At 55.9% G+C, this 25155-nt stretch overlaps 1 protein-coding gene across 1 annotated transcript in view; it reads right to left on the reverse strand.

The window, feature by feature from the left end:
• The window catches only part of RTN4RL1 (reticulon 4 receptor like 1), a 67744-nt gene extending 42826 nt beyond the window's left edge, over window positions 1–24918 (reverse strand). Inside the window, exon 1 of the mRNA XM_037133769.2 lies at window positions 24431–24918. Within this exon, the coding sequence (XP_036989664.2) occupies window positions 24431–24443 (13 nt within the window). The 5' untranslated portion in view covers window positions 24444–24918. The remainder of the gene's footprint in view (window positions 1–24430) is intronic.
• Window positions 24919–25155: the final 237 nt, after the last annotated feature.

The raw sequence follows: 25155 nt of genomic DNA on the forward strand, positions 1-25155 counted from the left end.
AGAACACAAAGGGTATACAATGAAAAATAAGTCTCCTCTCCTCTCCCACACATCCAGTCCCCAGTATCTTTCTTCAGAGACTTCCCACTGTTAACAGTCCCTTTTGTGTCTTTCCAAAAAATTTCTCTCACGTACAAGCATATCTCGCTTTTTAAAACCCAAATGGTAGTGCGGAGTATTCCCACTGCGTTTCCACTTTGCGGTGATACATCCTGGCATCCGTCCCATACCAGCACACACACAGTCGCCCAGTCCTTGGAGCGCAGAATCCCACTGAGCAGGGTGTGGTAGTCTCCCCAGTCGGCCCCCTGCCGATGGACATTTAGGTTGTTTCCAGGGTCTGTGATTGTCGGCGGTGGCGACACGCATGCTCCTATGTGTGTGTTTCTGCCCCCAGGTGCCAGGGGATCAGTCGGGTAAATTCCTGGCGGTGGAATTGCTGCTATATTTAGATAACGGGCTGGGGCTGTGTCTTCAGGAGAGGTGCAGGCACTGGGCCTCAGCTGCCCTCCTTCCTTGCGCATACAGGCCCCGGTTCCCTCACTGATAAGGGGCCATGTCAGAGCAAGAGTTTGGACTGCACGCAAGGGAAGAGTCCCCCTCGGGGTTTGGAGAGAGCCAACCTGTGTGGCTGGGGACCCAGTTGGAAGCTAAGCATGTGCAGACCCCTTTGGTCGGGGGCCAAGAGTATGCAGGGGGATCAAAGCTTCATGTGCAGGCATTAAGTTAGCACAGTGCCTGCCACACGGCGCGTGCTCCATCAACGAGGTATTATTGGGATTATTATTATTATTATTCGGAGAAGCCCTGTCTTGCCAGTGGCCAGGGAAGCTCCCGGGGTCAGCCTGTCTAAGAGTCCAGTCGAGTCAAAGAAGCGTGTTCAGCATTTGCAGCCAGGAGAGAGCTGAGACGGGCAGTTCCCACTTCTTACTGCTTGGCATCTGGGACTCCCAGGCCTGGACCTAATAAACACCATACGTCATGCTTTGCCATTGTCACCCACGCATTCCCTGGTGCCTGCTGATGACGTCCGCCTCTGCACACAGTCAGCATTTCACCCTGGCACACGCTCCTTCCTGACCTGCTTTCTTTTTTAAGTGGCGAATGCAGCCCGAATGACAACACTGTGACATGATGAAACAGAGTGCATGTCTTATTGGGGACAAGGAAGTGTGGGGGAGGGGCACCAGGATTTACAAACCCCAAAAGAACTGGCCTTGACTTAGGGGGGCCAATCCTGGGTTCGAATCCTGGCCCCAACACTTATAAGCTCAGTGGCCCAGGGAAGTCATTTAACCTCCTTGAGCCTTAATTTTCTCACCAGTGAAATGGTCTAATTAAGCCTTTGTTCTAATAGGATTACTGAGAGGAATAAACAAGATAATGGATTATTTATGAATTTTTTTTATAGACCAGGCTTATTCCAAAAATGATTTCAGGCAGTTGAGATAATGCGTGTAAAGTTCCTGGCACATAGTAGTGGCTCAATAAAGCATCCATTTCCTGCCCCTGCCCTTCTGTCAAAGTGGTCACTGTTGGACCCAGCGCCCCCCCCCCCATTTCCAGTAGCCCCATCCCTTGAAGCTCTTCTGGAACTTGTGAGAAAACAGGCCCAATTCTTGACTCCCATCTCGTTTTTAACCTTAAAGAAATCCCAACCACAAAACAACGAGATAAAGCCACATTCTGCAGATTGCTCATTTCCTTTATTCACAACACACAGCCTCGAATTACTTTTGGCCTTTTCCAGAAAATCAAACCCACCCTCAAAGGTCAAGGATTCGCCACTGGCTGGGGCTACTAAAAGGAAAACGCTATGAGATCTGAAGCAATTTCCCAAGAACACGTCAAGTGTTTTGAGCTGGCACAGCAGAACTGGAGTAAGAGCACAGCCCCCAGTGCCCAGTGTCAACCCCAGGACACTCTGAACGGGCCCATTCCTTAGGACAGCGGTCCCCAACCTTTTAGGCATCAGGGACTGGTTTTGCGGAAGACAGTGTTTCCACGGACCGGGCAGCGGGGGCGGGATGGTTTCAGGATAATGCAGATGCATTACATTCCAGCTCACCTCCCGCAGTGCAGGCCCGGAGGTTGGGGACCCCCCTGCCATAGGACACTTACGCTCAAAGCTTCTTTGTAGGAAAACCTGCCTCCCTGCTCCTTGGTTCTACCCTTCAGATCACATTTCTTAGTCTCTGGCAGGGGGCGTGGTGGGGGGAGCCAGTTTTGCTGCCCCTGAGAAGTGTGCACAGGAAGGGAATTGGTAGACACCGGATGCGAGGGTAAGGTGTTGAAATGGTAGATGGGTCTCAGGGGATGGCGTGGCCTTCCGTCTTTTACGGGGACACAGAGAAAGGAGTGCAGGGATTCTGGGTGGGAGATGGGATGCCTCGGGACGCAGGGCTGTGTCCCCCCACCCCCAGCTCACACCCAGGGTGTTACAAAGGACCCACCAGCATTTGGCAGGGCAAATGCTGCCCACGGTCTGAACTTCCTCAGCCTTGTCCCCAAATATTCTCCAGCCGGAAAACGCCAAAGGGCCTACTCTATCCACTCCCTGCCAGCTTGGAGCTTGTTCCTACCAAACCCACAACTTGGAAGAAGTCCCTGCCCGTACTGAACCCCTGAGAAGGCTGCAGGCTGTGTGGCAAAGTGAAAAGACCCTAGTCGGGCCTGGGTTCAAATCGCTTGGACAGCACAGGCAGGCCCTGCCACCTCCCAGCTCCAAGCTTCAGTTTCCTCGTCTAGAAATGGGGACAATATCGACTGGGGTTGGGAGTGGGGTCAGGAAGGGGGCTCTTGTAAAGATGAATCAAGAGGATGTAGGCCCTCCGCCCATGGCAGCAAATACGTGCAAGGCCTTCCGGCACAGGCCTGCAGCTGCAATGTGAAGCCTGGGGCGGTGCCCTGCGCCCACGGGGATGGAAGGAGTCACGGAGGCCCCAGCAGCCCCCTGAGCCTCCACTGCGTAGCTGTGGAAGGCAGGCAGGGAAGGGAAGCCTCTGAAGCAGGGGCCTAGATGGGCTCAGCTCGGTCAGGACAAGGCCTCTGACCTTCCCTTGCTCTCTTCCTGGGCTCATTCTGAAGAGGAGAGGGCTGACTCTTGCTGCGGATGGAGGCATCTTCTGCCAGAAGGCAGTGGAACGCAGTGGTTATGCCTGGCATGCAGCACTGAGAAAACGCCTCGGTATCGTCATCCTTCCTCTTAGATGGCCAGCTCCAGGTCTCCAGTCCGAGAGAAGTCCTTATCCTCTTGCTAATTGGTTCAAATCAATTGACCTTGTAAGTGGGTCTAACGTAAAACTGGTAGAGGATGACCTGTATGTCAAACAACCCTTGCATTTAACTAGCTGTCGCTCAAGCAACTGAACAGGGCTCATTAACCCAAATTTCTCAGAACACCTTCTCCCGATAGGCTGCAGAGCCCGTGTTTCCCCGATTGCACTAAAACATTTTCGGGGCAACAGGCCTGTTAGAGGCGTCGGGTTCTCTCAGGCAGGGGGTGATAACGCCAGTGTAGATTCCTCAGGGGGGGCAGCGGGGGGGGGGTGGCGCTGAGCCTGAGACAGGAGTCCCTGGGCCCTGCCCTGGCTCAGGCTGCCTTGCAGGGGAAGGGGCTGCGTCCCAAGCATTGGCAGAGGAGGAGCAGGAAGGTGGCCGGTGCTCCCAGCACTCTCGTGATCAGCTTCCATCAGCCTTCTGATCTGTTTCCTCACTCAGCCTGCTCCCAGGAAAACGTGAGTCTGCCTCACTGAACCCACCCGAGTTGGGTCACCATTGCTGTCCAGGTGGAGCTGATGTTCAGTCTTTCACTGTCTGATGTTCAGTGTCTGAAATGGTCTGGAAACTGATAAAGACAACAGACACCAGGAGATGGCCTAGAGTGCTTGGCCGGGGTGGAGGTAGACAGCAGCGCTCCCCACCTGCCCAGCGCCCCCCGTGTAGGGCTAGCTGCTGGTGCAGGGTGCCTCTCAGCTGGCCAGAGCCATGGCCAGCCACCTGATACTCTGCTCTGTTTATAAAGCTCAGCTGACATCCTTCTGAGCCCCCTCCTCAGGGTTGGATCCTTGCTGCTTTGCCTTATCAGCCTTGCTTTTCACAAGCACTTAAATGCATGAGAAAAGGGAAAAAGTGAAATCAGATAGAAATGCAGGTCTGTTTGCTATTTTCTCCAATGAAATGTTCTGGGTAAACAGCAGACGCCTTTGATGAAATCCCAGCAGGCTTAAACAATAAAGCTAGTTACAAACTCAATCTGGCAGAGATATCAGATCTGAAATTGTTTCAAAAAACATGTCAACATTTTCTAACGCTCCTTTAAAAACTTCCTGGGCTGCCCACTGTGGAGATAGGACAGGGGCAACCCCAGGTCTCCCAGCGCCAAGGCACTTGGCGAGCCAGGAGCCCAGGCACAGGCTGTTCTGGCTGCAGGGACAGGGCTGCCAGCTGGAGAAGCCTACAGGGCCACTTCATGGTCACTGCCCAAGCTGAAGAGGACAGCAGCCTCCCTCTCATATACCACTGCAGACCCCCACCCCAGAACCTGGCCTCTCTGCCTCCACCCTCAACTCCCTGTCTTCTGTTCTCTAGACTGCAGCCAGCAGCAGTTTTTAAAAATGTAAATTAGATCATGCCATTCCTTTGTTTAAACCTGTAACACCTTTGCACTGCACTTAGAATAAAATCCCAATTCCTCCCAGGGCCCACAAAACCCCTACCCCTATGGGGTCTGCCGCTGCCTACGTCAAGCCTGCTTGCTCGGCCCCAGCTTCCAGTCCTTCCAGTCTCTTTCCTGCCTCTGGGCCTTTGCACTTGCTGTAAACTGCCTGGGATGCCTTTGCCACAACCCACTGTCAGGGTTCATCTCCCTGACCACCTTACAAGTGTTGTTCCTCTTCCTGGCCGAACACATCACTGTTTATTCTCTACACAAAATTCACCCACTATCCGAAATCACTTACTTTATGTGTTTACCGTTTCTTTCTTTGGAATGTAATTTCCCTGAGGGCACAGACTTGTATGCTGCCTTGCTGGCAGCCTCTATAACTGGCCAGTTGTAGGTGCTCAATAATTATCTGCTGCCTGAATGGATGAATGAATGAATGAACAGCAAGAATGTCATCACCCCTCTAGGGATCCTCCAGGGCAATACCCAGGAGGCCTGGAGTGCAGCACAAGAGAAATATCTTTCCAGCCTCTCTCCTTGCCCTCCCTGGCTGTGCCTGTCCCACCCAGGCCTCCCCAAAGACCCCTGCAGCTTTGGCTCACCAATCCTTGGAGGTCGGGTCCAGGCTGGGAGCGGCTCAGGAACCAAGGGGGACTCGGACGTCCTCCGTTCCGCTGCTCCCCGCCCCCTGGGCTGCCTCTCCTCTCCCCCCTCACCGGACCCAAACTCACAGGAAGCCTCTAAGATGTGGGTGGGCAGGAGAGGTCAGGGAGCTGGGTCCTCACGCTCCTCACAGGCCTCCTTGGAAGGCCCTGGTCTGCTAGGGCCTCCTGCGGTCCCGGGCCAGGGTGGACCACGATGCCACCCGAGGGCGCAGGCCCCCGCCCCCACCCCGCCCAGGCCGCGATCGATCCCTGAAGCTCCCGCCTCACTACCGAGGAGAACTGCCGGGGCTGGCGGAGGAGCCAGACGGCTGCGGAGGGGGCGGGGAGGCCTCTTTGGCTCCCCGGCCCGGATTAAATATTTACTAGGTTTTGTTTGGCCTTTGGGGGGAAGGGCGGGGAGGACGCTCGCATCGACCGGGAGCAGCCGGCGAGGCCGGGCCGGGCCCAAGGGCGAGGGCGGTGCCCAGAGCCGAGCCCGGGTCCTCCTCCGGCGGGCGGGCGGGGCCGCGCGCCCCGGGGCGGGGGTTGCTCCGGCGGAGCCGCGGGGCCGCGCCGGCCGATCCGGGTTATCGCCCTGGGCCGCCGGGCGCCGCTGCGGGCACGGACACGCCTCCCCCTCGCCCGCGCCGCGCTCGGGGCGACCCAGCTCGCTGCGGCCGTCGGTCCTGCCCGCAGCCCGGGGCCCGAGCCCCGCCCCGGACTCGCGACGGGTCCGAGCGCCCAGGCCGCGCTAGGCCGTCTGAGCAGCGCCGTCGCATCTGACCCCGCGGCAGCCCCGGGGGAGCTTCGCGTTCCCACTTTACAGACGCGAAATCAACCGGAGACAGCGGAGGACAGATGCGGGGCCAGAGGGGGCGCAGGTACGCCCCCTACACCCAGGGCTGCCTCACCAGGCTCGCCCCGCATCTGTCGTACTTTTCCACCCGAGGTGGCGTGGTGCCAGGCCCGCTCTGCCCACCAGCGCGTGAGCTTGGGAAAGAAAGGCAAGCGGACTGGTCTCAGCCTTGCAGGGGCCCAGTCCGGGAGTGCCCTAAAAACGCCTGCTGGGCCGGCCGGTTTGACCCGCTCTTCCCGCAGCCAGAGGGGACCCGGAGTCCCGTCTGTGGGGCACACACCCAACTCCTGGCCATCCATACTCACGCGGCACAAGCACAGTGCGGGGCAAAAGACTGGGGACAGGGCCGTCCTCACTGGTATACACACAGTTGAGAGCTGTCACTCTCCCCAGTCCCTACTCAGATGCACACTATGACACATGCTCACACAGGAGTGACTGGACTACTCATCCTAAAGGGGCTGCTCACATCACATTCTGCACATGGAGAAAAACACACTTGGCCACCTGACCCCATCGCTACATATACACGTGCTCACACACATACACACACACTAAGGAGTGGCCACCCCACCCACTGTGTGTGTGTGCACACTAACAAATGCATACACACATACATACTAAAAGCAGCCCCGTCCCTACACAAGAATGTACATGCTGATACACACACACTCACACAAAGAACACCCACCTCCACCTCTGTACCTGCTGGTGTACACATATAGCCGACAATCCCCCCATCCCATCCCTGCACACACGCAAACACGCACTGGTGCCCACCCTCCACCCTATACACGCCCCCCCCCCACACACACACATAAGCAGACACGCTTGTGCACTGACTACAGGCGGCTGGGGAAGAGCTGCAGCCTCCAGCCCTGCTCCTATTTAAAGAGAAGCATTGCTGGAAAAGGAACAAAAGCAAAGCCAGCTATAAATAGCCACCTCCCTCCCTGCTTTTCCTGCCCTCCGGCCTTCCTGGCCTTGCCTCTCCTCTCCTGCCTTGCAGGACCAGAGCAGCCAGGGCAGGCCTGTCACCAGGCACAAGCAGCAAGGTCCTGGAAGCCATGTGGCTAAGCACTGACCACTGGGACCGGCCAGGAATCCCGGGCCTGGGTGGGTGCAGGGGCAGAAGGCCAGCCACCTGCAGCCAGCTCCACATGGATGTGCCCAGCTCAGAGGGAGGGAGGCCCACTTAGGCTGGGGCTGCTGCTTCAGCAGAACTGGGAAGGCTGGTAGCTGCAGGGGGAGGGGGAGAAGGTGGGTTTGCCAAGCAGCAGCCATGACTGCCCAGATGCTCCCTTCCCAGCCAGGCCAGCCCTTCCCTGGGTTGGCTCCTGGTTTGGTTCCTGGGCCCAGGGTGGAGGACATTGGGTGCTCTGTCAGGAAGCTGCATGGGACGGAGGACAGGAAATGAGCAAGAGGATGCAAGTCCTACTCTGAGTTCTAGTTCTATCCCCTACTGGTCCACCAGCCTTGGCCAAGGCTCCTAACCACATCATCCAGCCCTGGCTCCAGCCCCCCCTTTACAGGGTGTCGGGCATCCTGCATGGAAACCAGGTGTGCCTGGGAGCCCCTCGGGAACTGGGGAGGCCCATGGGACAGGGAGGCGACAGACTGTCCTGTGTGTCTAAGAATTGGGTGAAAGTAATAATTCTGTGTATTTTGTCTTTTTCATGTGCAAGGCACTGGACTATCTTTAGCTTATTTGATCCTCTGTGAGGTAGATACTGTTTATATTCCCATTTTACAAATGGAGAAACTGAGGTTCAAGTGCTTACCCCCAAGGTCACACAGGCCCCTAAAGCAACAAGCCAGGTTGCAGCGCCAAGCAGAGAAGAAGACCAAAGCCCTCCTTCCTGCCCTGGTTCTCAGGTCGGCCCCTCCTCAGGGGCCAGGGGAGGGCCGGCTCCGTTGCCGCCTCAGGCCGGGCCAGGACTGGGCCTGGGTGGGATGCGAGGAGGCAGCCCCTGGTCTCCCAGCCCAAGGCCCCCACCAGGGACTTGCTTCATCAGCCCACCCCGTCCGGAGCTCCCCACAGGGGCTTCTCTTCACCAACACTGGGGAAGAGAAGGGGAAGGGCAGGGGTGGGGGGGAGCTTAGGCAGACCTACTTTCAAGGCTTTAATCCTTTTTGCTTAAAGGATTTTTTTTTTTTTTTTGGCTTGGGAAAGACTTGGTCTGATCAGAGGAGAGACGCAGAGAGCTGACAAGCAGCGGAGGATGGGGGGGTTAAGGAAAAAGAAATACATATTTATTAGCCTCAATTATTAAAAAATAGATAGTACCAGATCTTAGGTGCCAGCAGACACCACAGCAGCGGCATGCATGCAAGGGCTATTTTCTTTTCTTTCCCCTTCCTCTTTTTAAAAAATTGTACTATTATTATTATTTTGACTAATTCCGTTGAGACTGTAATGTGGCTAGGTTGTTAGTAAAACACCCTGGCCAGTTCCCAGTGGGGTGGAAGGGCTGGGCACTGGAGAGGGGGCCTCCCACCAGGGAGCCCCGTACCCCAGGCACCGGGGAGCCTGGACCCCATCTCAACAGAGGAGCTCGAAGGGTCTGCGCCCCATTTTGGGCGGCACAGTCTGAGCCCGTGGCAGACATGTTTGCCAGCTGTTTCTCTCACTGCCCCTCTGCTCTCTGAGGACAAACCCTGCACCAGCGACAGGCCTCTCCGGGTCACTGCTCTCTCCGGGACGGCGGTGAGTGACGCTGCTCCAGCTTCCCCCGCAGGGAGAGGAGGTGGCGGCTCTCACCCCAGACTTCTCAGGGCTTCACCCAGGGGCACTGCCAGCTCCTCCGACACACCCTGCCCTTCCCAGGACGGTGTCAGCCTGCCACAGGGGCAGGCTGTCCGCCTGCGCAATGCGGGGAGGCATCCTGCAAAGGCCCTGAGGCCCACGGAGGCTGGATCTTGCAGGCGGGCAGGCGACACCTTTTGTATGGATTCCAGAACACAGTACAGAGGGATCCACGATGAGGAAAAAGACCAGGAAGGCAAGGCCACCAGGAAGAGGACAGTGGCATTCATTTGGTGTGTGTGGTCCACAGAGCCTGGCACACAGTAGGCTCTGCACATGGCTGCTGAAGAACAGATAAGGATGCTGAAGACAGAACACAATAACAACATCTCATGGAGGCCTTGCTCCCTGCCAGAAAAGCACTTCATATCTTTTCTATCACAAATCTCAGGACTCCGAGAGGTAATGGCATTAGCCCACTTTTCAGATGACCAAACCGAGGCCCAAAGAATTGAAAGCATTTGCCCACGATCAGGCAGCTGATAAGTGGCAGAGCAAGGCCCTGACTCCTGCCTGTCTGGTTTCACAGTCCCTACTTTCGGCTGGCTGGCTCCATGTGCGGAGGCAGCAGAAGAACCCAAGCAGACCAGAAATAAGTACGAGAGGAAGGGGCTGGAAGCAGTGCCTGTCGCCCAGGCCAAGAGCCCAAGGCCCAGGGCCGGGGCTGGGTTTTCCTCTCTGCTCAGGGAGACCCTGCTGAGAAGGAAGAGTCAGCCGCATGAGGCCAGGGTTGCGGGCCGGCAGTTAGGGGCGATGCAGCTGTTTTCTGGGGAGGCCTGCAGCCTCAGCTCACTTTTCTAAGCCGGTGGAAACCACGTGGGAAATGGTTTCCACAGCTCCCCCTGCACTGCCATAGGAGACTTCTCCCTGGCCCCTGGTGGAGGAGGCAGCGTTCAGGACAGAGCCAGTCCCCCCACCAAGGTGACCTGTCCCTGCTGGTCCCGAGACTCCTGCCCCTAGCCAGGGCTGTCCTGTGTCAGTCTGACCATTTCCATAGACTCAGTCCTGGACATGTGGAGGCAAACCTTCCAAGGGCGGTCACGCTGGCTGGCAGGAGGGACGGCTCCAGAAGTTAACGCTACTACCACCACTGAGGGCGGTATGTGTTGAGCTATTCAGGGTCAAAAGAACTTTATCAGCCCTGGCTGGTGTGGCTCAGTGAATTGAGCACTGTCCTGTGAACCAAAGGGTCACCAGTTCAATTCCCAGTTGGGGCACATGCCTGGGTTGTGGGCCAGGTCCCCAGTGAGGGGTGTGTGAGAGGCAAACACACATTGATGTTTCTCTCCCTCTCTTTCTCTTTCCCACTCCCTCTGTCTAAAAATAAATAAAATAAAATAAAAAAGAACTTTATCAGCATCATCCCATTTAGTCTTCACAACCCTATAAGATAGGTACTCTTATTAGACCCATTTTACAGATGGAGTAACTCAAGTTCCGAGAAGTAAGGTCATTCCCAGGACTTGAACCTGGGTCTAGCCAGTTCCTGTATGCTAAACCACCCCACGTGGAGATGAAGGGTTTGACCACTGACCCCTGGAACGAGATGTCCCTACCAGAGCCTCTCCTCTTGTGAGAGAAAGCCCTCACTGAGCCAGGACAATCACTGGCACGGCTGGAGAGGCCACTAACGCCAGCTGTCCTGGGGTGCAGGTACAGGGAGAGGCTGGCAAGGGGGTTCTGGAGAGAAGAGGCATGTTAGCAGTGTTCATCAGCCAGTGCATCTTGGGCATTCTGTGGAACCCAGCAGCCAATGGCTCCCAACGCTGTGTAATGTCAGGCAAGTGACCGCAGCTCTCCGCGCCTCGGCGTTCTCAAATGAGCTAGAAGGTCCCTTCTAGCAAAGAGCCCCAAATCACACAAATCCCCTGGTCCAGATCGGAAGTGAGGAGCATAGTCTTTCTCATATTCCATCCTCAAGAGCTTCGCGCGCCAAAAGCCACTCCCACTTGAAGGAAGACTGCCGCCTCTGTCAATCTTCCCCCTCTGGGGCACCCACACCTGCCTCAGTAGAGAGCTAGGCCATGTCCACAGCCTCAAAACACACACGTGCAGACCCTCCAAAAGCTTCCGAGCTGTCTGGCTGCTGGCTGGGGGAGTGTGAAGCCCGAATATCTAGGGGGCATCTCCGACCTCTAACAATGGTTTCCACCCACCAGGCTCCCTGTGGAGACCTTGACCTCTCACCTTCCTCACCTTCCTCTCCTCCCCCTGCCCAGTAGCCCACACAGCACGTGGGCCAAGGCATGTACACAGGTCTTGACTGTGGCATGGTTCCTAACAGCAAAAACCTGGAAACAGCCTCCATGCACAACCCAAGGAGACTGGCAGTTACATGATGGGCATTTTGTAGCCATTAAAACAGGTTTAGAATTATGAACCTCGAAAGGCATTTGAGGTATACTGTTAATTCAATAAGACAGGGCACATTTGCATGAGTGTAGGTGAGAAGCATAAAAGAAAGGAGACACCAAATGTCCTGGAAGGGATGCGCTTTCCACTCTCTGGGCTGTGGGATTGATAGCAATTTCCTTCTTTTTGCCAATCTGTGGTTTTCCGACGTTTTCTGCCATGTATGTGCATTATTTGAAAAGTTCAAAAAATGTCCTCTGGGAGAAAAGGCTGGCATATAAACAAGGCGGGAAGAGAAAGACAAGGCCACATGCAGAACTAAGTTCGCTGCCTCATACTTTGGGGTAAAAGGGAACTGGCCTCTGTCCTTGTACTCTGTGGCAGCCTGGGCCACAGCCGCAGCCACGGGACATGTCCAAGCCAATGGGAAGGGGAATCCCCAGACACACCACTCCTTGTGGGGGGTGGTCATCATGGCTGTTGTCTGCTCTGTGCTTTGACTCTTCCGCCTGGCCAAGTGGCTGGTGGGCTTGGGGCTGACACCAAACCCTGGTCCTCTCCAAAGGAACCTGAGCTTCGGCCACACCTCAGAACACCCGCTCTGCCCACAGTCAAGGTCCCAGAGGAGCTGGGATTATACAGAGCACACTCCGGCCTCAGCGCCCTTCCACTTGTTCCCTCGGTCTGGAGAACTCTTCCCAAGCAGAAGCGAGAGCTTCTGATGGCTGCAGAGAGCCTGCCCTCACTTCACTTAGGCCTCTGTTCACATGTCACCTCATCAGAAAGATTCCCCAGCCAGTCTCTAAATAACAGCTCTCTGGTCCCCCTCTGTTCCTTAATTAACTTCTGTTTATTTTGATCAAAGCACCTCCCCCCACCTGACAGAATATAGCTGGTCATTTACTGTCTATTCTCCCTGCTATAATATAAGCTCCAGAAGAACAGGAGACTTACTTGGTTTTCATTCATTGCTTCACCCTCAGTGCCAAGCTAGCAGTAGGCAGGCACTCGATAGCGGTTCATGTCTGTCAAATGAAGGGGCCTCCCCACACCCCTCGGGCTGACAAGATGAAAGGCCGCCAGCTTGTCCGCGCACAGGTAATCCATTGGTGACGGTGATCTGTAACAGGTGTGATGCGGAAAAACATAGCTGGCTAGGCTGGAGGTCTTCCTCTGGGAAATAAAGCTGGGAAGACCGAGAATGGGGGGCAATTATCAGGAGGAGCAGGAGGTGAAAAGCCACCCCGAAGAGCAAGCAACCACACTGGGCCGTGAGCAAGATGGACGTCCCAGGTGCAGCCCATGGGGCAGAAGCAGGCGCAGCGTGGCCGGGCAGAAGGAGAGAGGGATGGCAGACAAGCTGCCACTTCCTGTTCTGGAGGGTCCTGGAGTCCAGTTCAAGCCTGTGTCTGCAATAATCCTCCATTTTTGAACAAGCATCATCCCATCTCTGTAATCCAACTGGTTCATTAAGGCAGAACTACCAACCCAAGGGGTGGGGGGCAGTGGGTGAATTACAGGAAGATAATAACCTCTGATCCTCCGAGGCAGCCCCAGGCCAACCCCCACCCCAGATCAGGTGGCAACATTTCCCCCTTGGCTGGCACTTGCTCCTGTGCATGGCCTTGTGAACTGCCCCAGCCTCTCTCCCTCTGCTCAGAGATTCTATTTCAACCACCGGCCTGGGCAACAACCAGGGAGAGAGCAGTTCAGAGTAAGGAGTCATTTTCACCTATGGCAGAGAAGACAAAAGAGGCAGGGTCTTCACACCCCAGGCCCCAGGGCTAGCTCGGCTTCACCTGGCAACTTGAACTCTTTGTGTTCGGTCCAGCCTCTTTTCAACATTTCAGATCTCTGAAGCCCAGGGTGTCCACCCGAGGTTTTTCATTTGCCACAGAATCAGTAGTGCAAATTTTGTTCCACAAAAATCTGCCAAGTACAAGCCTAAACTTTTCTGAGTGAGAGTCCTGTTTCTTTTCCCAACACGGCTCCCTCCCCACCGAAGTGTTTCTGTGGCTCCTCGCTTCCTGGGAGGCAGCAGTGCTGGGCCCTAGCTGAGCTCTGTGGCCATGTGAGCCTCAGTGTCCTCATCTGTAACTTGGGGCTAAAAAGAACTGCCTTAAAAAAGAAGAGTTTAGCCCTGGCTGGTATAGCTCAGTGGATTGAGCGCGGGCCTGCGAACCAGACAGTTGCGGTTCGATTCCCAGTCAGGGCACATGCCTGGGTTGCAGGCTGGTTCCCTGCAGGCCAGTTCCCAGCAGGGGACGCACGAAAGGCAACCATAAATTGATGTTTCTCTCCCTCTCTCCTTCCCCTCCCCTCTAAAGATAAATAAATAAAATCTTAAAAAAAAAAAAGAAGAGTTTATCTATCCATTTTTCAGAAAGAAGGGAAGGGAGGGAGGAAGAGAGGGAAACATCAATGTGTGGTTGCCTTCCATACGCCCCTTACTGGGGACATGGCCTGCAGCCCAGGCATGTGCCCTGACTAGGAATCAAACCTGCGACCCTTTGGTTCACAGGCCAGCACTCAATCCACGGAGCCACATCAGCCAGGACCTTTTTTTGCTTTTAATGAGTCACTGCACAGGGAAAACTGTAAGACTCCTTTCTGCATTCTCCTCCTTAAAAAAAAAACCAAAGTAAAAAAAAACAAAAAACCAAAACCCTGTTTCCTGCTGGTTCCTGGCACTAAGTTTTTTGTTTTTCCTTTTTTTTAAGCCCTAACTAATCATGATTCAATTTTTCATACTATTATAGAACATTTGAAAAATTAGGTTTTGGTAGTAAGTTTCTTGGGTTCCAACTTAAATACACATTAAATCATCATTTCTTATCAACTCATAAAGATAAGACATTAGCTGTTGACTCAACACTGTCTACTCAATGTCTACATCATGGCTACATTTTATTTTGTTCAGGATGCTGTTTCAGTCAGGTCTTGGTAAGAAAAACAGAGAGCACTCTCAGATTGTGTAATTTGGTGAGTACATAATAAAGGTGAAAACAAGGGGTGTGAAAACCCTAAGAGATAATGTTTTTTTACCACCCCCCCCAAAACTGGGGCTGAGCCGGGGGAAGGAGCTCTCACTGAACCTGGAGACAGAGCTGCTGAGACCTGCTGGCAGGAGCCCGACAGCAGATGCTGTGAGGGCCTGCCTATCCCCTGCTTTTACCATTTCAGCAAACACCAGCCTGACTTCCAACTGCCAAAACCTGCATTTCTTTGCCTGAGGGCTTTCTCTAGCAGCAGAGCCGACTTTGCTCACCCACAGAACAGGCCTAAAGTGCCTGTGAATTCATCGCCCCAGAGGCGCAGCACTCAGCCAAGGCCGGGTGGGAGGTGTGTATAAATACCCGCTCCCTGCCCTTTGGGTGAGCTAACTTTGAGGTGCCTGTTCTAGGCTGTCCTGAAGTTCCCCCGAGGGTGAAGTTCTGGTCGCCAGGGCGGTAACTGGCCTGACAAGCACCCGTTACTGGCTCCTTCCCTTCTCTTTCTCAGTTCCCCACGCGCCTACTGGCATTTCCTAAGGTGCCTCCCAAACAAAAGACTGGCCTTTGAATCCTTGTCTCAGGCTGCACTTCTGGGAGAAACTCTGGGTGCAGAGGGAGGGACAGGGGAGCCATGGCGACTCACCACTGGCTGAACCCAGCTGGAAGTGAGAGGGCACGGGAGCCCACTGTTGGAGCTGGACAGGCCGACATCCCGGGACAGACAGCAGGAGAAGGGCGGAGAGCAGGTCTGGAGGGGCAACAGGTAAAGAGTCTGTCTCCTCGTGGAACTTGCCATCCAATGGGGAAGACGACAATACAAACGTAACTGCAATAAAATTGGTGGAGTACAATGACGGGAAAGCACAGAGTGTTACGGCAATTTCAGGACCGCTCCCCTAGTTCAGAAGGTGCGGGAAGGTTTCCTACAGGCGGTGAAGTGTAAGCTGGGTCCTGAAGCACAGGACTGAAGGCAAAGGGTGTCTTCAGCGGAGTAAGTTGCTTGTGCAAAGCGTTACAGCAGAGAGAGCATGATTCAGTGGAACTGAAAGAAGTTCATTAGACCTGGGCCTCAGAGTTCAAGGTGGGCGGAAGAGAGAGGGGAGGGTGGAGCTGCAGGTAGGGCAAAGGGGAGAGACTTGACAGCCGGGCCGGGAAGTCTGGACTATCCTCCAAAGAAAAAGGACTCATTGAAGGTTTTCCAGCAAGGAACACGCTTGTATAGCATCGCAGAATCTGGCCACAGTGGAAAGGCCGGTTTGGGTGAAGGCAGGCGCAGAGGCAGGCGGGCTGCTGAGATGTCTGGGAGAAGACAGGGCAGAGGCTGAGAGAGGAGATGTGAAGGACACGGAGGGAGAACACAGCACTTCCCAGTGGACTACTGAGGAGGGGGAGGGGGGCTCATCCCTGGGTCCGGTTTGGGCACTGAGGGTGGCTGGGAGGAGGATGGTGCGGGAGCCAGAGATGGGGGAGAAGTGGCGAAGGAGCGAGCAGGTGTGCACTGAGCTCTGGGAGTATCAGGGACCAGCTGGAATGCTGGCTCCGGACATCAGAAGCAACATCTCAACTGGAGATGGGACATGGGGGGAGCCAGCGAATGGGCACTGCAGCCTGTGCCGAACCGCAACCCCCCCCCAGCGCTGCGTGTGCAGGAGGGCACGGCATTTGAAGGGTGGCAGGAGGAGGTGAAGGCAGCATAGACGCTGGGGAGCAGCAGCCCCAGAAGAGGAAGCCCAGGGAGCTGCCAGCAGGGAAGCCAAGGGGAAACTGTGGCCGACAGAGTCAAATGCCACTGGAAGGTCAGGTGAGAGGAGGAAAATGTCTGGTAAGGTCAACATCAAGCCAGAGCAGTGACAGTGGAGTGATGGAGGAGACAGCTGGAGGTCTGAGCCGAGGAGTGTGTGTGTGGCAGGGAGGGCAAGGAGACTCCAAGTACAGTTTCTCCCAGACGGCGAATGGTCACGAGGTGTCCAAACGGAGAGGAGGAAGCCACCACCCCCACTGCAGGAGGGAGCTCAAACCATGCAGACAGGACAGTGTCCTCTCTGTTAGCACATAACATACGTCACACCCAGGGGCCTTCCTGGGTGTGGCGTCCTGCCAGGAGGGACCCCAGGGGAAGGTGCTGGGTGGCAATGAGGCCGGAGGAGGCGGCCCCTTGTCCCAGCTCTGCGTGATCCGGTTTGTGTTCTGGGCTCTGACTCTGGAGATCATTTGAAGAAACTCTTCTACTGCTGAAAAACATTTGGAAAACCATTCATCTCGTCATGTTACAGATGGGGAAACTGAGGCTAGAGAGGCAGAAACATGCCCAGGGTCTAGTGAGTCAGCCACTGAGATGGAACCGAACACGGCCCCAGGACTTCAAGTTTGGTATTCTTTCCACAATCCCAGAAGAACAGGGCTTCGGCCAGGCCAAAGCCAAGGTCGCACGGCTCGGTGGCCGGTGAAGACAGAGACAGACAGGAGAGCAAACACACACGGCATGATGCCCGAAGCGAATGCCAAGGAGAGAGGCGGCTGGCGGGTGACCGGCTGCCCGAGGCACAGGGGCAGAGCTGCTCTTCCCGGCGTCGGGCCTCCTCGAGCTACCTACCCTGGCCGGGTGACCTGCCCGGGCCCTGCCTCCCAGGGCTGGGCGGCCCCAGCCTCGAAGCCCCCACACCACAGGCTCCTTCCTTCCCCCAGCCTGCTCAGACAAGCCCATGAATAGAACATTAAAGGCAAACCTTCTAAAAGAAAAGGCAGCTCCCTGGTAGGAGTCGCCTCACTAAATGTCAAATGCAGAGCAAGGCTTCCTGCCTTGTGTGTTTCTCACTAATGGAGGCACCTTAGCCTCCATACCCCCATCATCTAATCGCCCTATAAATAAATCATCGTAAGAAGAATGCCAATTTTCCCCCTAGGGCCTCATGAATCTCTCTATAGATGCATATACATATATGTAAAGGCCCCTTCACTCTGTGTTGGCTCAAGTGCCCAGAGAGAGAGACAGAGACAGACAGAGACAGACAGACAGAGACAGAGACAGACAGAGAGAGAGAGCTGACAAGCTCCACCAGGACAGTTTTAGAGACAGAAGCAAACTTTCACACCACCTCTGTGGGCTGAGAGTTGAGAGCCCAGCTCTTCTCCTGACCTGGGAAGACTTCTGCTCCGTTTCCCGCAGACCCGCCCCAACCCCAGGGCCACAGCCCTCTGGAATCATTCCAGGAAGCTGCCACTAAGCCCCACCTCCAGGGGCTGTAGTCTGTCTTACAGCAGCTACCTAATGAGTCATGCCCACCCACCCTGCATGGACCAGCCACGCAGCCCCTCAACTATCATTGTACACACGTGGCATGCACGGTACCAGACTGCCCACTCCTGGGGACCCCCCCCGAGCCGCTCGCCAGCCCACCCGTGGCACCGATGCCACGCTGGACCCAGGCCGTGAGTGCTTGTGTGGCCTCCAAGGCCAGCAAGCCCTCGGATGCTCCGCTCTGCCCTGACCTTGGCCACGCATGCTCCCAGAGCCTGTCGTGAACTCACCAGGTGTTTCTTTCTTTTTTTAAAAAAGATTTTATTTATTTATTTATTTAGAGAGAGGGGAAGGGAGAAAGAAAAAGAGGAAGAGAAAGATCAATGTGAGAGAAAAACATCGATCAATCACGCCCCAAATGGTGGCCTGGCTCGCCACCCAGGTACGTGCCCTGACCGGTAATCAAACAAGCAACCTTTTGCTTCCAGAGACGATGTTCAACCAACGGAGCCACACTGGCCAGGGCTCACCAGGTGTAGTTCTTGCACACACACACAGAACACTGTCCCAACCCCCTTGCTGTGCCAGCACTGAATCAGGTAGCAGGGGCTGTTCCCAGCTTCCGACCCCACATTGGCTGGCTGATTAGACTCAGGAGCACCCACGGAATCTGTCCCATCACACACCCTGCCTCACCGTAGTAGAAGGGGGCTCCTCGCTCAGAGATGGGGGTCTGCTCTTCTAAGCCCTGAGATCATCTAAACTCTTTCTCTTACTTCATATTCTTTCTTTTTTCCAAAAGCACAGGAAGAATTGGACTCTCTGGAACATACCCATGGCGGGAAAGTGGCTGAAGCCCTTTCGGGAGCCCAGCTCTGAGTTCCACAGTTACCATCCCGCTTCCCCACGGGCTGGGCTGTGGAGAAGCTCCCCAGGAGTGAGTACCACTCAGAGGAGGAGGAGGAGGAGGAGGAAGAGGGGCAGGTACAGGTGGGGGCCCTACCTCATCTGGAGCACCAACAGCCACCCACCTGGGTTGGGGTGTTCCGGGGCTATTGCTTCCCAGACAACCACCACCCAGTCGGGTATATCACTGTTAGCAAACCCACCGGGTCAGTCCAGAATAGGAATCTGGGGAGGGCAATGCTGCGGAGGGCCCAGCCCCGAAGTAAACCATGGCCAGGCCTTTCTCAAGGTCGTGAAAGCAGGCAGACTGGTAGTGGCCCACTGGCCCACCTCTGTCTACAATGAAGAAACCAAAGCAGAAGACGGCAGGTGATGGGCACATCTACCCAGACGTAAAGGGGGACAGAAGGACACATGTGAGACAGTGACTCAGGGTCCCAGAGGCCCCATGTCCCAGCTGGAGACACTCCTGGAGAAAACCCAGGAGGGGAATGCAGGGGAACTACCAGGGAGCTCTGTAACAAGATACAAATGATTCCGCAGTACCCAGCACCCTGCAAAACAAATGTCACATAAATCAAAGCAGATGGGCACGTGAGGCAGTGGAGCGCAGAGGCTGAGCACGCGAGGCCCAGAGTGTGGTAGCAGATAGCGCCGGGACTGCACTCTGAGTCCACAGTGTGCCAGCTGAGTGGCCCAGAGCAAGAGACCTCATTTATGCAGGCCTCAGTTTCCTTACCCATATGGCAGGGACAAACACAGACTGATCTTGAGGGGGGACCGTGGAGAGGGCACAAGAGAAGGCGCGGCATGCACTCAACTCGGCCCATCAGTAACTATAAGCAGTTGCTGTCAGCACAAGGACAGGGACTGGCAGAAGGAGACCCAGGGCAGGTTTGCTGGGAAGCAGGGTCCAGGCCCTGCCCCTGTTGCCAGCTAGAGCTGTTCCTCCTCCCAGCAGGTTGGGCTAGGCGTGCTGTCCCAGAGAGGCTTTGCCTCACGCTGGTGATGGACGCCAAGTCAGCTGTGCCTCCAGTCCCACGTCAGTGACACCTGAGGAGGTCCCTGCTCCTGGAACCCCTAGCCAGCTCCAACGAGCCCTCACCCTGAAGTCCCCACCCCATTCCTCTCTCTAACTCACTGCTACCCAGGGCGGTCTGGCTAGCGTACCCCGAAAAAAGGGCTGCTTCCGGCACTCTGCGCGGAGGTCCTGCCTTCTGCTGTCCCTGGAGGCTCTGTTCCTGTTTCGCCAGCTATTTTGCTTCCTCGGCCATCTGTTCCCTCCCTGTCATCTCCTCTCTGCTTTAACCTTAACCACTACTTTGCTGCAGATGGTACCAAACAGATCCGTTCCTGACATCCTTCATGGTGCCTGCCCCTCCTTCTCATCTCCAGCAAGTGAACTTCTGCTCTGTCCTTCTCAGGCCCTGACTCCAAAGCTTGGACTTGGAGCCCACAGGCCTCCCTCCTAGGTCCCATCTGCTGTCACTTCTGCCACAGGTCAAAGGGCAAACACCTACCCTCTCCTTTTCCTTTTCCTAACGAGACTTCCTCTTTTCCAACTTGGCCAACACCCTCTCCTGGCATCAAGCCCACTGTCTGTGCCAGGTATCTACCTGCCCCCCGCCCAGAATTGGTGAGCCCTCCGATGTGGCACTCCAGAGGGCTCAGGGTTGGTAACTTGCGACAGAGACGGAAACTTGGTCCCTCCTGCAGCCATGAGGGGTGTTGGGTTTTACGGTTTCTCTGCAGAAAATGGACCTGTGAACTGCAGCGAGGTGTTGGCATGACAGGAACTTGTCCCTACACTGTCTCAGTTCATGTGGGGACCCCGCACTGCTTTCCTTGTCTTTATTTTGGCTACAGTAAGAAAACGCACATGTGGACTTTATTAGCAACTTGCTCTGCCTTTCCTTTCTCTTGAGGTGTCCTGGTGCTCCCCGAAAATTCCTCCTCCTGGCTTCTCTTTCCTGGCATAAGGACCAGGAGCTTTGAGGAAGGCAGCAGCCCAGAAGCTCCCAATTAAAGAGGTTGTTTAGATGACACTGGCTGCATTCCTCGAGTGGGACGGAGTTGGTCTGGGAAGACTGAAATTCCTTCTGCACCTGCGTTGGAGAAGCCTCACACCTCAACCCCCCAGGCAGGGCCCTGGCTGTCCTGGCTACACCTCCTCTGCAGCAGGAGCAGGAGTGTTTCAGCTGTCCGTCCCCAGAACACTCCTCCCTCCCCCTCGCCACCGGGGCTGGAGTAGGCCATGTTACCAGCAGCTCCAAGACACAAGAGCCTGCTCACACCTGTTCACACGGCAACTCTCTGGCCGTCTAGAGAACCTCTGGATTCCAATCAACCGAGCATCTGAGCCCCACCGTGCTGTCCTCCGGGTGCCTTCCCTTCTTCCCACAAAGGAAACCCAATCTGGCCACCAGGCCAGCCCATCTGGCTAGGGAAACCAAAAGGACAAAATGCATCTTACTGGGTTGCAGGCCTTAATCTAGCTCTTGCTGAATTATTCAGGGGTGGCATTAACTTATAAACGAGTGTGTTTGACTGATTTTGTGGTTGATGTACAGATAAATTCTAATGAAAGACAGCTACAAGATTTTAAATTATTAATTAGACTGCCACTTAACAAAGCCTACATGGCACTCTATTTCTTTGCTTAACAAGACAAAAACTTTAAGGTTCTGTATTAGCCCAGAGGCTGCTGTTGATTTGCATTCTGTTTTTATAGCTCTAAACATGAAAACCATAGATTTTGACGTTAAGCAGGCCACTTCTGGCAAAGCAAAATCCCCAGCAAGCTGCCCTTCCTTCCTGGGTGGTACTGGGTGGCGTGAGGTCTCGCTTGCCTCTCATCTTGGACCTGAGGTTTGATTTTCATACCCCTGGCTGCACCAGGGCAGGCCAGGGTATGGAAAAGCTGGCAGGGCAGTCTGTTGAAGCCTCCAGCTACCAGCACTTCCAGCAGCAAGACCCACTCGGGGTGCTCTGGTTCACCAAGGTGGGGCTGTGCCTGGCAGAGTCCGTTCCTTAAGAGATGCAAGGCAGCACCTGCTAAAGTGTCGTTCCAGGGGACAGCACCTCACTAGCTGTAATAGAACAACCCGAAATCGGAGAGATGTTCCCTCATGGTCCAATGCCTACTCTCATCTTCCTCCTCTGAGGCTTCAGACCACTGAGCCTCCTAACTCCATAAATCGCTCCATTGTCAAGGCCATGAACCCTGCCCTTTGCAGAAAGGTAAGGCCTTCCCCCAGGACCTGGGGAGGGTTAATTTTTGTTTTCACCTTTTCAACCCTTTTCCAAATCATAACTGAACTGTGAAACTCCCTCGGGGCCAGCACCCTCTACGGCATTCTGTTCCTGATAGGCAGGGAAATTGCAATCCACCCTATAACACTTTTTACTGGAGCCCTTAGGAACAATTTCAGAAGAAGAAATGTCCATGGCCACTTCCCTTGCCGTCAGGCACACCTTTGGCCTTGGGCAGTTACTGAGAATCTGAGCGTCCTGCACATGTGTAAAACAGACAAGTCCTAGGGATCAGATATGGGGCTGCAGGAGACAACTGCGCAGGAGAGAACCAAAATAAAAGTCCTCCTGGCTGGCGTAGCTCAGTGGATTGAACACAGGCTTGTGAACCAAAGCATCGCCAGTTTGATTCCCAGTCAGGGCACATGCCTGGGTTTCAGGCCATATCCCCAGTATGGGGTGTGCTAGAGGCAACCATACATTGATGTTTCACTCCCTCTCTTTCTCCCTCCCTCCCTTCCCCATCCCCATCTCTCTAAAATAAATAAGTAAATAAACTTTAAAAAATTAAAAATAAAATTCCTTTGCTACGCAATGTCCCAGCAGCAGGCTCCAGGGCACAGAGCAGGGCCTTCTCCTTTCTGTTTCCTCGGGCCAATCCAGGTGGAAACCTCTTTGTTGGTAGAAGGTCTCCCACAAACCAAGCTGTGCAGGAAGGGAAAAATAGCCTTAGCAGAAAACACAGGACTGCCAAGCCTCCCGGGCCACCTCTTGAGCAGGGTAAGAGGCTCCCCCAGGGAGCAGCCCCCAGAATGCACTGGGCTCAGCCCAAGCTGGGCCTCTGGCTAGCAAGGATGGGGAAAAGGCTCCTGGAGGCTGCTCAAGCCTCCCTGGGCACCTCAACAATCTAAACAAAGTGTGTGGGCTGCTTCATGGCTCATTTCTAACTGCAAACTGACAAAAGACAAAAAAAACCTAAAGGAAAATGAGATGTTGAGTCCTCTTCACTATCTCCATCACAGACCTGCAGGCAGACATAGTGGCCTTTTAAAACTGCCTGGGAAGTCTTCTCCACTGGGGCAAGTTTGCATGCTCCAGGCCCAAGTTTCCCAGATCTTCTGTATCAATCACCTCCCCCGCGCAGAGACACTTTGGCCAGCACACTGGTTGCTGAAAAGACTTGTAGTCTCTTTCTGCAGGGACAAAGAACTGGAGTGTATCAGTGAAGTGTTTTCTCAACCAGCAGGAGAGACTTTTCCCACACCGCGCTGAAAGGCAGTCATGTCATTTCCCCAGCACTGCACCGGCTGACCCACGTGGAGGGCACAAGCCACATACAAGTTTGTGAGTATTGATGTGACAGGGGTAGTAACCCAGGATACCGGGTCAGCGTGAGCGAGGGGGGACCATCACACAGCCTTTACCGCTCCCAGCGAAGGCGTGATTTCTTGCCCCACCTGTCTGACCTACTTATGGGGTCTCTTCTAGCAACCCCATATCAGCTCCTCTCCGCCCACCTTGAGGCTCGCTTCCCCCTCCTCCGGCCACCTCCCCCTACCGGTTTTCTCCTTCTCCATCCTACTGTGAGGTCAGAATCCTGCGCTTACGACAACTCGGCCTGTTGCCATGGAAACAGGGGCGGATTAAGGCTAGAGCGCGGAGCGCAGGGATCAGGCCCCTCCGATACCTGAACTCCCGCTTCAGCCTGTTTCCGCAGGGCCGTGACTGCCCGCCGCAGGCGCCGCGGCTCACCGGCCTCCCGGCTCCGGCCGGAGACTCGGAGGAGGGGCGGGTCCCGGCGGGGAATGGAAGCCCACTCGGACTTGGGAGGGGAAAGAGGAAGACTCAGAGGTCGGGGCAGTGGGTAGTGGGGCCCACGGGCCCAGAGCACGGTTACCTGCCCTCCCTGCGCCCCACTACCCGCTCCCCGCGCGGCAGCCACCTGGGGGCGCGGCGGGATTTCCCCAGCGCCCGCTCCAACTTTGCAGCGCTCGGCAATGAGCCGGGCTGCCGGAGGGTAGTGGTCAAAGAGCCAGATCTCAAGTTCAGCCTGGCCCAGGCAGCGCACGCAGCCAGCACGGCCTTCGCCTTCTCATCTCTCCACTCCAGGCATAGAGAAAGTTTGAGGAAGCGGACATTATCCGCAAGCCATCGCCCTCGACCGGTGGATGCCCGGAGCCTGGAGACCAAAGCTGGGCTGCGAGGAAGGTGCCAGCGTCCGGGCCCCACCTGGGAAGCTAGGGCGCGCAAGGAGCGCCCGCGCCACTTGGTGACTGACCTATGGCTGAGCTGGAGCACGGGTTGGATGTGCCCCCCCCCCGCCCCCAGCAGCAGAAGCCGGCGACTTGTGCCCGCGCAGGGGACTGAGCCTGCAAGTGCAAAACTTTGTAATGGCAAAGCAAAGGTCCCAGGAGGCCGGCTCCCTTTCCATCACCGGACAACTCACAGTGGTCTCAAAATGACCTCGCCGAGCCTGATCCCCAGGCCTGGTCGCTTGATCCACGGGGCAAATCCCATGTCTCGCAACCAGCCGCCGGCCGAGACTGAGCTCCAGCAGCCATCCCCCCGGTGGTACGTCCCTGCAAAGCCCTCCAACCCGCCAGGAGCTGCTTCCGGGCCGGAGCCCCCGGCACCACACAGCTTTCCGGTGGATCCAAGGCTCGCGGCTCTGCCCCGTGCGCATCCAACTCCAACTTGCCCCTGCGGCTCCAACTCACCTTTGCGAAGCATGTTGGCCGCGGGTCCGCCACTCCGAGGTCGGCCTAGGCGCGCTCCCTCCCGGGGTCTGGATTCAAATCCTTGGGCGCTGGCCGCAGCTAATCCGAGCGCGTCGAGGCGGGGGCAAACCGGGGATCCGCTTGTGCCCCGCGGCCCGGCCCCGCAGGGGCATGGTGAGCTTTAGCCCCGCTCAGAGGGCACCGGCGCCCACCGTCAACCGTGGCGCTGCCCGGCAGCCGTGCGCGGTCGCTCAGCTCCGGGACGAGCGTCTCGCTCCGCGAAGCCGGCGGCCTGCTTCTGCAGCCTAGAGCACTTTGCAGGCGGTTTTGAGGGGGGACGCCGCCCCCTGGCCGCGGCCCCCTCCTTTCCGCCCCCTCGGGCCGCAGCCGCCGCGGCTGCTGCAAAAGAGCGCTCGCATGCAACGCGGAGCTCCGGGGAAAGCGCCCGGCGCGCGTTTGCAGGACCGAGTGTTCGGCGGAGCGGGGCGCCTCCCTTCCTCCCCCCAGCTTCCCCCACCTCTCCTCCTCCCTCCCTCCTTCCCTCGCTTGCTAGCTCCCTCCCCCTCGCTCCGCTCCCCGCCCCCGCTCACGGAGCGCCTCCCATACAAAATTTATGAAAGTGCTCTCAGCTCGCGGTGCCGAGTGCCGTCCTATTCCCAGGGCAGCGGCGCTCAGCCGTGCGGCGCCGCCTCCCAAGGTGTTTTCGCTGCGCCCGCCCCGGGAGA

Source organism: Artibeus jamaicensis, unplaced genomic scaffold (assembly GCF_021234435.1).
Source record: "Artibeus jamaicensis isolate MK-2021 breed Jamaican fruit bat unplaced genomic scaffold, CSHL_Jam_final contig_2790, whole genome shotgun sequence".
NCBI lineage: Eukaryota > Metazoa > Chordata > Mammalia > Chiroptera > Phyllostomidae > Artibeus > Artibeus jamaicensis.